The sequence below is a fragment of the Plectropomus leopardus genome, chromosome 7 (genome assembly GCF_026936395.1).
Source record: "Plectropomus leopardus strain MGB_pleo_1.0 chromosome 7, ASM2693639v1, whole genome shotgun sequence".
In the NCBI taxonomy this organism is placed as follows: Eukaryota; Metazoa; Chordata; class Actinopteri; order Perciformes; family Serranidae; genus Plectropomus; species Plectropomus leopardus.
Window position 1 is genome coordinate 8,499,273 of NC_142182.1, and position 14,752 is coordinate 8,514,024.

General features: G+C 41.3%; 1 protein-coding gene and 1 non-coding gene across 3 annotated transcripts in view; one reads left to right on the plus strand and one right to left on the minus strand.

The window, feature by feature from the left end:
• Positions 1–252: 252 nt before the first annotated feature.
• trnap-ugg (transfer RNA proline (anticodon UGG)) lies at positions 253–324 on the plus strand. The gene has a single exon. It is a non-coding gene; the product is annotated as a tRNA-Pro (tRNA).
• A 519-nt stretch (positions 325–843) lies between these two features.
• The window catches only part of lrp5 (low density lipoprotein receptor-related protein 5), a 94,256-nt gene continuing 80,347 nt past the window's right edge, over positions 844–14,752 (minus strand). For both annotated transcript variants that reach the window (XM_088079788.1, XM_042495472.2), the window contains exons 20-29: positions 13,849–14,054; positions 13,534–13,724; positions 10,497–10,706; positions 10,227–10,352; positions 9,271–9,507; positions 8,417–8,527; positions 8,073–8,318; positions 7,846–7,988; positions 7,656–7,753; positions 844–6,901 (exon numbers count right to left, since the gene is read on the minus strand). In XM_088079788.1, coding sequence (XP_087935914.1) covers positions 6,586–6,901; positions 7,656–7,753; positions 7,846–7,988; positions 8,073–8,318; positions 8,417–8,527; positions 9,271–9,507; positions 10,227–10,352; positions 10,497–10,706; positions 13,534–13,724; positions 13,849–14,054 — 1,884 coding nt within the window. In that variant the 3' untranslated portion in view covers positions 844–6,585. The remainder of the gene's footprint in view (positions 6,902–7,655; positions 7,754–7,845; positions 7,989–8,072; positions 8,319–8,416; positions 8,528–9,270; positions 9,508–10,226; positions 10,353–10,496; positions 10,707–13,533; positions 13,725–13,848; positions 14,055–14,752) is intronic.

Consider the following 14,752-nt stretch of genomic DNA (forward strand, 5'->3'; position numbering starts at 1 on the left):
CCCAGCAATAAGAAAACAATTAATGGATTGAATAGTTTTCAGTGGTTATTTATAGTTATTATAGTATATGTAGAATAAGCCTGTTATTACGTTATAGTTTAATCAACATTGACTTTTTTGACACCATGACAGAGATAATTTTGCACAAAATGAGGTTCTCGAATCAGCCAGCAGAGGGCATCCTTACATAACATTACAGACGGGGAGTCATGTTTATGGTTTAATACCTAACTGGCGACAATTTCGCACAGCGGCTCGTTGGTCTAGGGGTATGATTCTCGCTTTGGGTGCGAGAGGTCCCGGGTTCAAATCCCGGACGAGCCCTACTTTTCCATATCACTGTCATTATTGATTTTTAGGTGCAGTGACACAAATCCTTACAGCAGCTACTATCACAATCTAACATAAGGGCATGACACATCTTAACACACACATCTATGAAAAAAAATAAGCACAAAAGCTAAAATAAATGACCAAGGTATCCCAAATCGTAGGCTACTGATGAAGCAATAAAAAAACATTTGAATTGTATATTAAATTTTTTTTTAAAATCAGTGTGTAATGTGCATTGTGGCTTAATGAGCAATGTAGCTTATCTAAAAGTATACACACATAAAAATTGTAATAAAAAGCATCCCTAAAAACAAAAAAACTAAAAAACATGACATGTAAGATATACCTCCATATATATATATATATATATATACAAAAAACAATACAAACATTGCTATTGCTGTTCTCATGCTTTAAAAATAAATCAAGCTTAATTTCAAAGGGTTATCATGTAGATACATAAATGTACTCAGTTTAATTGAGCTTCAACTCAAAGCGGACACAACAAACTTCCTTAAAATAGAACCTTTATTATATAAAAATGCTTTTGATACAAAAAATGTCACAAGTGTAAATTACACAAAGCATTTTTAACTGAGACAACAAATACAGGTTTTTAAAGGAGTTTTACAGACACAGTGGTTTGAGGCGGGGCCGACAGCCCTTTAGAGAAAATGACTTGTGCTGCTCAGAGTTCCCACTGACACATACAGACACGACTTCAGCTAAGTTATCTGTGAATTCATCTCCAGCCTGTCACCTGACAGGAGGCGGATTCAACAGGAAACAGCAACACGCTTAGCATCAGTTCCAAAAGTTTCCAACCTCCCACAGCGCTCGTATACTTTTCTGTCAGGAAACTATGTTTTCTGACACAGATGAACCTCTGCTGGGCACAATGATCGACACCTGTGAATTTATGTCTTTAGTCACCTCTGCTGTCCACACATTACTGTAACACAAAGATGGCGAGCTTGAAGGAGGCTTAGTGTGTTGTCTTTTGATGATATGGCGGATGGTGAAATAACTCTCTTGGCAGGTTTCAATTAACCCTCAAATAGTACGAAATTGCGAGTATAAAATAATGGAAAAATGTCATTGTCTTAAAAAAGAAAAAAATCCCATTTATTGCAAAATAATATGAGGTGGTATTTCAGGTGACTCAAAAAAGGCCACATTTCACCAAACTGCATTGGAAAGCCTTTGTTTTGGCTTTTTTTTGTCACATGATGGCATGGCTTTGCCATAGGTTGGTAGAAAGGCATGATGCCGCAGGCGCTACAAGAGGTGTTATTGCATCGCATACCTCTTCAAAAGTTGGGTGGCTACTCCTGAAGTTTTGAATTCACAGTTCCTCTGTGAAATTGTGGACTATCACCTTTTGTGACCTTGACCTTTGACCACCAAATTCTAATCAGCTCATCCTGGAAAAAACTGCTACATGCAGAGAGCAGCTCTGATGGGGATTTGCACACTTTACATTTAAATGCATTTTTAAAACTAGTTAAAAGGGAACATGTTCAAACCAAAACAGGGTGTTACATTGCTCTCAAAAAAGTGTTGCAAAGATCAGGTCAAAAACTATTCATCATGTGAGTGAAACATTTGATTTTGGGTTTGCAGTGGTGACGTTTCTTATGTGGGAAAGCATTCAAACTCCACAGCAGAGTTCACTGGTCAGCTTCACTACACTGACGGAGGTCAGCACAACTCAAGGCCTCAGTATGCTTCAAACCAAGTGCTTCTCCGACTGTCTGGAGGAGCATCTGTCCTGAATGAGGGGGAAAACATTTTCCAGCAGGATGAGGTGTCACCGTTAAAGCAGAGCGATCAGGATTCACTGTGGCATTGATGAGAAAACTATGGCACAAAATGACACTCAGTTAACAGCAAAATGTATTTTACTCTGCTATTTAGGGCCGAGTCTGTAATATACTGTCAGTGAGCGATTGTTGTTTTTGTATCAGCCATGTGGTCGAGGTAGGCGCACAAGCCACTATTGCTGCGCGAACTGAGCGGGTTATCGAACATACGTGGCGGCTGAGGCACCTTTTAAATGGTTTGCAGACTCCGCCTTGTTGGTGCACTACTGGCAGTCCTTGCTGTGCTAAAAGCTTGCCCTGACGATGATGTTTTTTGTCAGTCAAAAATTTGTTGCCCGCCGTCGTTACCTCGTAGAAAAGCCTATGGGATTTTTCCAGTGGATTTCTGATTGTTGCAGAAAATAAGCTCTGTGGTGAACAAATGCTTGTGATACTTGCACATTTTGTTCAGAAATATAATCCTCACAAAATAACGCAATTTAAGATACTAAAGTCTAAATGCAATAACTAAACTGCAATCAGAAATTAAAAAACAAAAAAAATATATTGTTAAGCGTCCCACAAACAATTTATAAGTAATCTCATAAGTTTAGAGCAGCTATACTGAGCAACATGGATCCTAATAAACTTGTGCAACATCCAGTTTGATGTATGCAGACTATGACTAAACGTTAACACGCAAGAACAAAATGTCTTCAGCATGCGTCATCCATCTATGTCTCTGAAGTGGTAAGAGAAAAATGTAAACAAACAAATCAAGCTCTAGCTTTAGTGGCATTTATGTGTGTCGAAAAAAGTCTTAAGAGGACGAGGAGACGCGGTCGTGGCTGTGGAAAAGAGGCTAACTGGCATCCAAATTTTGCAACAGTAGCTAGTATCTATTAGCATCTGTTACCATTTAGCAGCACTGCGCTGGTCAGAGCGTCATTTCATGCTGTATTTCTATTGGTTGCTTAGTAGACAAAGGTCGTAACAGCAGTCACACAGTGAGATGGTCATCCTAAATTTCTGACACTGTCCGAATTTTCCCCGGCTGTCTTTTGATCTTTTGATTGTTAGACTGTAACCATGGCCACGCTTGAACGTGTCTCACTGTACGACCATCTTTTTAGAGCCGTGACCAAAGATATCGCCATGTTTCTTTCACCTTAGTCATCTTTCATCTTGGACAGCCCAAAATCGTACAGCGTATACCGAGCTTAAGGCTTTGAACGAACTACACTACTGTTGTGTCGCCATCGCTACATGGCTGTAAAGCCATATTCAATGTGATTTAGCCATTTGTAAGCAACAGTGTTTTCAGACACATAAAAGCTTCAACGTTTGGGGCATTTAGGTAACGAGTGGGGTATTTACTGACGTATTTTATGTCATAAAACAAAACGTGAAAGTCTCTTCAGATTGTTTTAACCACAGATCTTATTTCAGGCTTCTAACAGAAAACCCATTAAAAACACCATCGACTTTGAGACTAGGTATCCGAGGTACTAAAATGTTTAGTCATTTACGGGTTTTAAAACTAATTTCTGAGGTTTCTATGGCGCACCTTTAAAAGGTCACTTGTGTGAATGGCCAGGTGTGTGGAAGAAGGCAGGGACATCTTGTCGAGAGCACAGAAACGCAGAGCTCGTGAGGAGCGATCAGAGAGACGCACATGAAGCACACTGAGACCTTCAGCTGATCTCTGGAACGACTCTGAATAAAATGCCTCAGCTCGAACTCTTTCACTTTTCTACTTCCAAACAGACTCCTTCAAAGCAAACATGGCGACCGACACAGAAACATACATATTTATCTACACAAAAACAGAAATACGAATAACAAAAGTCGCTATAAGAATAATTTGTTATTAACTGTAAAATAGCTTCATGATCTACTGTCAGTATGAGAGTGGTACTTTTGGGCTTTCTGTGTAATTAATAAGTCATAGTAGGTGATAAGAGTACGTACACAATAGCAGCAAACATACTTTTGGTAAACGGGACGATGTGATGGAAGAGGTTCAGATTCACAATGAAAAGCTTTCACTTCTCACAACTCAGTCATTGACTTCATTACACACACTATGTACAATAGCTTTACATGTTGAGATTCATTTGGTATGTTGGTGTCTCACGGTGGTTTGACGGGAGAAAAAAGGGAGTGTTGGCAGATTTGTCTCTTGGTTGATTGGGGGAAAGCTCCACCACTTCAAACGTCCCCATGTTCAACAATCCATGTATCCTTTGTCGTTTTGATATTCGAGTTGAAATTCAGAATAAAAAAATAAATAAAAAAGGTTTTTTGTTATTCATTTATGAATCGGATACCAAAAAACAAGTGTATTTTTATCTGTTTTATTACTATTTTTTCTTTCTATATCCCTTTTTTCATTTTATTTTATTTATATAATTATGTATTGTCTATGGACCTCTTTAAGACCTGAGTCCTTAATTAAGTTTTGAACTGAATTGAATTGAACTGAATTGAATTGAATTGAATTGAAATAACAGTTTGTTTTTCGTACTGAAATTAAGTGCTCCATACCGCTATGTCCTAAGCTACTATATTAATTTTCCAGGGAGACGGACCGTATTGCATCCCGTCTTCTCTCTGCCTCACTGCTGCAAATTAGACTACTCCCCTAAGACGAGAGCACACAGCAGCCGTGGAGACGTCCCTTCAGTTTGCAGCAGTAGCTACTCGAACACAGCCAGCGCAAACCCCGCCTCCCCAGGTTAGACCCAGCACTGCCATTGGCCGCCAGCCCATTATGACCGCTGGGTTAGCGGGTTAGCTCTGGCTGAATTCGAGTTGCTAGTGTAAATCCGTCTTCCGAGGAGCGGGCCGCTCTCCTCGCGGCAAAAGTAGCATCATAAGCCGAGAGTGAGACAGAGAGGAACCACAGGGAGCAGCTAGTCCGTAGGAGCAACATCAGACTCAAAACAAATCAAATTAAGTTAAATTACAAGCTAAGAGAGCGATAGCTGTAGGATGGCAAGATGTAAACCAACCAAGTTTAAAGCGATATTTTAAGGATTTATCAGCAAGCATTGCTATGGAAAAACTTCATGGACGTTTTAAACAAAATGTTGATAAAGATCAATAAAACCAAAGATGGGAGGGAGGTCGGTGCAATTTAAATTTTCTGTACATTACATACATTACAACTGTAGCATCTGATTTTCACCTCTGTTTAATTTTTTTGTCGTTTTTATTTGTCTTTTTTGTTTCTTTGTTTTGTTTTTTGGCTTGCCTTTTCTTTTCATGGTATAAAATATTTGCGGCCAAGACTATTTTATTTATATCTGTTATAACTGAAAGAACCTAATAAAAATATTGCTAAAAAAAAAATTCAAATAATTTTTTTTCTTTTCCTATTCTGGATCTGAGCATAAAATCCAAAGTATGAAAAACAAACCCTTATTTGCGTTTGAGTATCCGATTCATTAACAAATAAATTGTTTTTGTTTTTTTTTTTAATTTCTGATTTTTGATTTCATACCGAATATAAAAAACCCAGAATGATACTCTGATTTTCAACTCCTAACTATTCACAATTTGAAAAGCGAGGGCGACAATTTCAACACAATGTACAAAAGATTTCACACTCTGATCTTGGCCGTGTTCGATCCATCCACTCATTCATTCATTCATTCATTCATTCATTCATTCATTCATACACATTAATTCAGTCATCTACGAGCTGATCTGATTTCCTACATCGAGCCGAACACACCCATTCACCCTTACATCATTCACTCGCGCATACACACACTCATCTATCTGTCCTGTGTTTTGTGTGGAGCGGTGGATCAGCCAGCGTGAATAAAATAGTAAAATAATTCCTCTCTGATTTATTTTTGTTCATATTATTTTAACACTATATACAGTCCTGCCGTTGGTCTGCCAACAAGGACGCTGTGAGGAGGGAGAGGACAAACGGTGCGAAGCTTTCACACAACAGCCGTGCCTACTGCTGACTCTCTCGGTGGGTGAGTTCGATTCTGAACGGGAGGATAGGAGTTATATCGTACATTTGGACAGATCTTGAAATTTTGTGATCAGGAAGTGATTCGTTTTAGATGGAATGAAATGTAAGAGGGAGCTGCTGGCTGTATTCACCCATCATTTCTTTTGTGACCTGCGGCGAGGCTTCAATCTGCCGCCACTTAATGTCAGAGCAGGACACGTGAAAGACAGGCGTACAACTGATCAGATGATGGTCACCCTGAGAGCTCCAAGATGACTGGAATGATGAAATGACCGATATGGGACCTTGAGCAAGGCACTTGTGCCTAACCAGCTGGTATAAAGCAGCACGTGTGAGCCGGTCAGGGCTGGAAGTTGGCACATGAGTTCTTTCCCTGGTAAAGTGGGCCAGACGAGGCCAGTTCTTGTAGCAAGGCGACTGCATCCTTCCTCACAGGGCTCCGGAGCTGTTGGAGGGTCACGAGGAGTCGGTGCAGGGCGAGGGAGGAGGCGGGCACAGGTGGAAGTAGGAGCGCTCGGTGGAGGGGGACGGAGGGCAGCTTTCCTCAGCTGACAGGTACTGGGAGCGAGGCGTGGGGGGTGGAGGGTAGGGGTCCGAGTCTGAATTCAGGTCCATGTAGTACTTGTTGTGTTTGCCGTGGCCCGCGGCCTTCCAGCGGCTTGTTGATGACGCCAGCCCAGCCGCTGGGTGGTGGGGAGTGTAGTCGCTGTCGCAGACGTCGGTGCTGCAGGGAGTGGTGGGCGGGGCGGCACCACGGACTGGGTGGTAGGGTCTGATGGGGACGAGACACAGTTTGTTTAGATCAGCGTTCAGGTTCAGTTTCATTACAGTTTATCTCAATTGTTCATTATTTAAGACACAAATTTCTGCCTCATACGTCAGGATCTTTGAAAATTTGGGATCTCCACCAGAATTTAAATAAAGTTTTGTGGACCTGAGCAAAGTTTGACTGAAGAGCGTAGATCTGTAGTGACCCAGCAGTCAGGATGGGTACGAAACCTGTTCTTAAACAAGCCCCGGTGCTGAATAATTAAAGTTTGCAGTATTGATCAGCTCTGAGGTTAACGGCTCTGCTGTCAGTATTGGAGATATTAAGAAAACACATTGCTTGTTTATTTAGGTCACTTTAACATTATCTTTTACAGTTTTTATATCCCCAACTCCGCTTCTAATTTGCAACAACTACATTTACAATTATCATAGATATATTTTTAAACTCTGTTACATCATTGTTGTTAATTTTAAGCACTTTTTTAAAAAAATAATTTCCTTGTTTGTTATTGTTTTTCCTGTACTGTCCTTTTTTTGTACTTATTTTCAGGTATTTTTTGTACTTTTTATTTATTTCTTGCTACATTTTGGCTCATTTCAAGTGGTCAATGGTTTCTTCCCATTTTCTTTTAAAGGAATCTAGCCAATATACTCAAGTTACAGAGGATTAAAAAGAGCGTTCCCTTGATGCAGCCTTGTCAAGTGTCTGCTGGTTACATAAATGTGGTGTGTGTGAGACTGTGAGTGTGTGTTACCTGTACGATCTGGTGGTGGACGGACTGTTTGAGGAGTAGAAGATCTCTGTGTTGTAGAGAGAGCGGTCAGTAGCCGGGGACGGAGGAGGGTTCAGGATCTACAAACACAAAACATCTGTGTTATCTGACTGTGGACAGGAAACAGTGTGTGTGTGTGTGCGTGTGCGTGTGTGTGTGTGTGTGTGTGGACCTGAGGGTAGAAGGCTCCCTTGGCGGACGATGAGCTGCTGGATGAGGCTCCGGTCACATGGTTCCTGTCGTACAGAGGAGCTCCGCTGCTGCTGCTGCCCATCAGGCTCACTGAACTCATCATGGACTTCCCGCAGGAAATACCTGCACACGCAAATTCACATTTTACCAACATGATCACATACGAGCCATGTTCAAACACCCCTGCTGCTATGTGTCTGATCTGACCTTGGAAGGTGCCATGCTGCGAGCTGCTGGGGGCGATGAAGTTGAGGGGCACATGGGGCGTACCGCTGATGTACTCATGAGGGAAAGTCCCACTGGGACCTTTGTAGCGGCGACACACCACACGCTGGCACACGAAATAAGCTCCCCCGATCACGAAGACGAGCAGGATGATGGCGATGACTGGGCCGATGGTGTTGGGCCCGGTGTTCGGGATGCCACTGGAGGGCGGGGCAACTACACTGTACTCTAAACAGGGTAAGACAAAGAGACAAAGTCAGGGACACATTTTCAAGTGCTTATCCAGAAATACAGTATTTTGTATGAAAGTTTCTTAATAATTTTACCACAGGCGAGCTCGTCTGATCCGTCGGGACAGTCAGAGTAGTTGTCACACTGTTGTTTCTTGGTGATACACGTGTTGTCACCACAGCGGAACTGGTTAGGAGGACAGATGGCTAGAGGACAGCGAGAAAGAGGAGGACGCAAACATGAAGAACCTCGTCATTTTCTTACTTTTTTTTATTGCACAACAAAAGAAAAAAACACCAACATGACACCAACAACATCAATACTGAAAACAGGTCAGGTAAACAAAATGTATGTGAGTGTGTGTGTGTGTGTGTGTGTGTGTGTGTGTGTGTGTGTGTGTGTGCATAAGTATTTAAACCAGTCATTTGTGGTATGTTGAAGAAAAAGAAAGGGACAAAAATTAAAATAAATTATTTAATTAATGCTACTACTACTACCACCATAAAAAATAAAATAAAATAAATTAAAAAAACAATAATAAAAACAACAACAACAATAATAATAAAAAGTAATAAAAATAATAAAAATAATTATTATTACTATTAGATAGCACCTTTAAAAGAATATTTTACAAAGTAAAACAAAAGTGTTTCTGCAGAACATTATGATGTCGCTGAACTTAAACTCACCTCTAATACTCAGATTTTGGCCCTTTGACAAATTTAATTGATGACTCCTGCTTTATGTAATTAATTGGATGTGTTGTCAACCAACTGTCATGTTGTACTGGATAAAATTAAATCCATTATAGTCCTGTGTCTTAGGGAACATTTAGCTGATTCTGAGCTTAATTTCTCTGCATTCATGATAAAACCACGAGGGCCCGCTAAAAAGTCCTCATCTACTGAGCTGATATTCACAGTTTCAGTGTGTATAAGTAAGAACCTACTTTCACAGTCCTGCTCATCAGAGTGATCAGCGCAGTCAGGTTCGCCGTTGCAGCGCCTCTGAGCATCTATGCAGCCTCCTTTATCACACTGGAACTGGAAGGCTGAGCAGACGGGGCAGTTCTCTTCATCGCTGCTGTCGTCACATTCAGGGTAGCCGTCACACCGCCAGGCCATCGGAATACAGTCGATCTCCCCCGTGGAGCAGCTGAACTGCTCTGTGGAGCAGGTGGGAGGCTCTGACGGAGAGAGAGGAGGCGACACATGTTCAGAGTGAGGAGGAGGAGGAGAGGAAGAGGAGAAGAGGACAGAGAGGGAGAAGCAGTGAGATGAAAGGAGTGAACAGTGAGGAGGCCACAGAGAGCGGAGCCTTCGGTCAGCATGTTTCCATGATGTTAAAAAAGTTGAATTTTTTAAAAAAAAATGTTTTAATTAAAAACTGGACTTTTAAAATACAATTCATTAAATTTCTTGAAGTCAAACTATCCCTCCATCCATCCATTTTCTTCCGCTTATCCGGGGTCGGGTCGCGAGGGCAGCAGCCTAAGCAGGGAAGCTCAGACCTCCCTTTGTCACTTTGTCTAGCTCTTCCCGGGGGACCCCGAGGCGTTCCCAGGCCAGCTGTGAGACATAGTCTCTCCAGCGTGTCCTGGGTCGTCCCCGGGGCCTCCTACCGGGGGGACGTGCCCTGAACACCTTACCAGGGAGGCGTCCTGAACACCTCACCAGGGAGGCGTCCTGGAGGCATCCTAATTAGATGCCCAAGCCACCTTATCTGTCTCCTCTCAACGCGGAGGAGCAGCGGCTCTACTCCGAGCTCCTCCCAGATGACCGAGCTCCGAGCTCGGAGTATAGTCAAACTAACACGCCTAAATAATGCAACTGGAAGTCGAGCTGCTTCATAATGTAAATACCTCAGTCAGACCTGCGCTGTTACCCTGCTGGTGTGTTTGTTTACCTCCACAGTGCAGCAGGTCCTGCAGTAACACCAGGTGCATGGGACAGGAGCAGCGAGGCGTTCCATCGCCCTTGGCAATGCAGATGTGAGAACAGCCCCCGTTGTCACGGGAACAAGGGTGGGATGCTGGAGAGAAGAAACATTCATTACATCATTACAAACTTTCCTGCCAAACCTCAACAAAGCCCCACTGACAGAGGCTGCTGCAGCGAGCTGCTCAGTATACATGGCAGTGTGTCACACTGAGAGCCCGAGGAGGTTCATACATACCAAACTCCTGAGGATCCATCTCCTCCACAGCGTGGATGGAGGTCAGGTACGAGATGCGTCCCTGTATGCGTGTGCGTCCATCTCCAGTCAGTTTGTCCACCCTCTCTATCATCTGCTGCTGCCGGTCGATCCAGTACAGGTGATCTCCCAGAACCGTCAGACCCATTGGCTGGAGGATGTTGGAGTCCTGGAGGACGATGCGATTGGCTCCTGAGGGACAGAGAACAATGTTATAGACCAAGGGGCTGTTTACATGGCAACGGTTCTTTCATGAAAAGTTTAACTATTGTTTGTTGTGGTTTGGTATTTCATTCACACGACAACATCGTTTTGGGGGCCTGAAAACACAAACTTTTTAAACTGGTTCCAGAGTGTAATCTTGTTAGAACGCCATCCCTTCTGTCGCCGTGTAAATTGCCAATTTGCGAATCCCGTCACAGCTGCATGTCGTCCGTGTGCATGGTGTTCTTCTATGGTGTGTCATTGCATAGTTACACTGCCTAACAACTGACCTGGCATACATACTACAGCGTTTTCTGTTGTTTATGCAGATCTGTGTACATGTGGATTGTAATCACGATGTTATCATATGAATGCGGACTTTTTAAAAAACCCAAAGGACAGACTTTTCCATTTTTCTTAGGGCCATTTTCATTTAATCGTGGCCCAAATCACTGTGATGTCAATAATTTCCAAGACGACTACAGGCAATTTATTTCAACTGCAGAGCGATTTGAAATCAGCAAAGTTGTTTATTTCTGTTGTCATTTTTAGCCGTAACTGTAACATTTAAACGTAAAGAGTTCAAAACAGTGGTGCAGCTGATTTGACAGCTCTGCTGTGCTTATTATATATGGTTTGTTACTTTAATTCAAACCTTTGAACCCTGAGATAATTGGAGCGATTTCTTTTAAAAGACATGGGGGAAAAAAAGGACAATGACCAACTTGGTAAGAAATGCTCCACAAATTGCAAGAAATTAGTAGACTGAGAACATTATTTTAATTATTTTATATTTATAAATATCATAACTTAATATTCAAGATTATGATACAAAATTACAATCATTTTTAAAGCATTTATTTTTTGATAATTTCCTTGTTTGTTTGTTGTTTTTAATTTTTCTTTTTTTTTTTGGAGGGCTGGATTTTCAGGTAGTTTTCTTTACTTATACTTTTTAATATCTTCATGCCAACTTTTTGCGTTACTTCCTCCCTAAGTTGTTCATTGCCTTCTTTCAGTGTTTTTGAAATAAATACAGTCAATTTGCTCATATTTCAAAGAGTTAAGGCTATTTGATAATGCAAATGTTGAAATTTTACAAAATGTGCATCTCCTCATGAGCAGGTGGAACTCATCAAGTCAAAACAAGTGATTTATAACATGTTATTTTGGTGAAACCAAGAACTTCATACAAGCAAATCACACAGAAGAAAAGTTTTGAATAGGATTATAAAAATGTTCTTGCATGAGGTCAAATGATTCCAACCAGACATATCTTTGACATTTTGGTGTTGACATTTGTTACTTACAGATACTGTTTGAATATCTACAGCTGTGACTGGGTGAGCCAAAGTAAATAAATACCGATTGAGACGGCACAGAGGTTTTGTTTGTACATGAACAGCGTCACTGACAGAATCTTTTCAGCCCATACAAAGATAAAACAGCGCTGCAGTTTATGTCTGTCTGTGTACTTTGGTCTCAGTTCAACAAATAATATCAGTCATTGTGGAATAGCTTCAGTGAATGTCTGTTTTTGGTCACGTTTTCAATGTGACTATGAATAGGTCATGGGAGTCTGGGGCCTCTTTACATTAAAATATTGTAACTTCTTGTCCTGTGTTAAGTTTACAAGATGGGAAAAATTCTATGTTTCTAAGAAACAATTCCTAAACTAATGTTTATGTCCTGTCTCACACCCCCCATCTTTCTTATCTTATCTTAACCAGTTATCTTATACTGTAACAACCGTAATGAACACAGAATAACTGTAATAGGGAAAACTATGTTATAAGTTGTGCTCTCTTTTATTATTTATTTATCTTTATGTAATTTATTGCTCCTATCGGCCTGTTTGCACTATTATATCTTGTATATTGTACATTTGTGTGTTTTTATGGTGTATTGTTACATGTGTTTTCTGTGTTTGAGAGAAGCCGAAGACAATTTTCCACTGAGGTGGACAATAAAGTCTCTTTATCTTGATTTCTCTATCTCTAAATTCAGTTATTCAGACGGCCCTGTCATGTCTCTGTCTCTGATTAGAACGTACCGGTAGGCTCCTTGAGACAGAAAAGCCGTAATAACAAAAGCTCTCACTTGTTACTGGTTAGCTAACTTGTTATGATGGACAAAAAAAGTGGGACTGCCCTTTAAAAGTTGGATACTCAAATCATCAGTTGGTCTCCTGATTTTGCTGCAGAGTGAATGCTCTTGACTTTCACGCTACTCTTTGATTCAAGCAGCTGCTCCTGTAGCAGCACGGAGGAGATACTTGGCACGGAGGGAGAGAGAGACCGCTCTTCTGCACAGAAGTGAGATTACAGCTCATGGAAAGTTAATACGTTGCAGTCTCTGGCTTTTGTTTAATATCTAGTGTCAGCAAAAAATGTTATACATTTGGGATTCCTAGCTTGTTTACTATATTACGTGGATGCCGCTGTCATGCTGAACGTCCCACTGAACACTGTACAAACTTTAAAACTCTATACGGAAAACGAGACAAATCGTCGAATACTCATATCGAACAGCCAAATCTGATTCAAAGACATAATTCTGAGTCAGGTACAAAAAAGACGAGGAGTCGGATGCACTATTCGTGTCAATAGAAGAGAGGAAACCAAACCATTACAGGAAGTTTTCTTCTCAATTATTGAAATTAATTAATAATCCAAATGAATTTGAATTGTTTATTTAAATCAATAGTGTCATCATGCCGTTTGTATATACAGTATATCTAATATATGTGGTAGTGCTGCTCGTCATTCATTTAATCAAAGTATTTTTGACTTTTTTTCCGTATACAGTGGCTCACCTGTCAGGTCGCTGCTCTCGATGCGTTTGAGGTCAGCATCAACCCAGAACAGTTTTCCCAGTTTGTTGTCCAGAGCCAGAGCTACTGGTCTGATCAGACCAGTGGTGAACAGAGACTCTCTCTCTGTCCCGTCCAGACTGGCTCCTTCGATCTTCGCTGAGCGCTCCTGCACTGTGGTGAAATACATGTACCTGCACAGGGGGACACGAAGACAGAGATACTGCAGTCAGTTCACAGTTCATCACTCATTTTCTTTCTCACACAAGGTAAAAATGATGTTCCTGTGACTTATATTGTGGGGAACAGTGAGCTCACCCTTTCTCCGCATTAACCACGATGGCCCGTGGCTTGTCCGTGTCATCTTTCAGGACCACGCCCACGGTATGTCCGTCCATCCTCTGGACACTGATGGTGTTCGTGGTCTCACAGGTCCAGTAAATGTGGCGGCTGTAGGGGTCCAGGCTCAGGTCATGAAGCTGGTTGTCCACTGGCTGAACACTGCTGCTCACTATCATGGAGGACTGGAGGCAAACACAGCGAAGTCATCAGTTCAACATTTGACTCTCTGATATTTAGTCGTGAAGATTTACAAACTGCTCCCTGTCTCACTACTGCAGCAGGTCTATTTGTCTGCATAAAACTACAGAGTTAATCTTTCTGTGAAGCTGCTTACAGTTTTCCTTTAACTTCAAGTTGGATCGAAACATCATTCATTTTGTTTACATAAGTCAGTTATAGCTCGATTGGACTTTTTTATTGATGGAAGTATGTCCGGCTCCACCGCGGATGGTGACAATATGCCTACTTTCAGCAAGTTGCTATAGATCGAAACACAATCACAGCTGTTTATTTACAATAACTTCTAGGTGGAATATTGCTGCGTTATGTCAGCCTGCGAATATGAAACGGCTCTAAGAAAACTCTTCCTTCATTCATTAGTTTTAAGCCATCTAAAAAAGTCATTATCTTTTTAAGTTTACGCTGTATTGTGAATATTTTCACCAGTTTACCTTGCCTTTAGACAGCCCTTAATGATGAGCATTTGAAGCTGTTATATCAAAAACAGAGGCAGAGTTGCTAGTCTACCGCTGCCTCTTACAGTTATTGTGGAAGGTAAAGAGGAGCAAATATTCAAATATAGTGTAAACTTTACAGTGTTTTTTTTTTTTTTAGGTGGCTAAAATATGTTTTGCTGTGGTCTCTTCCACAGCAGTGCAAC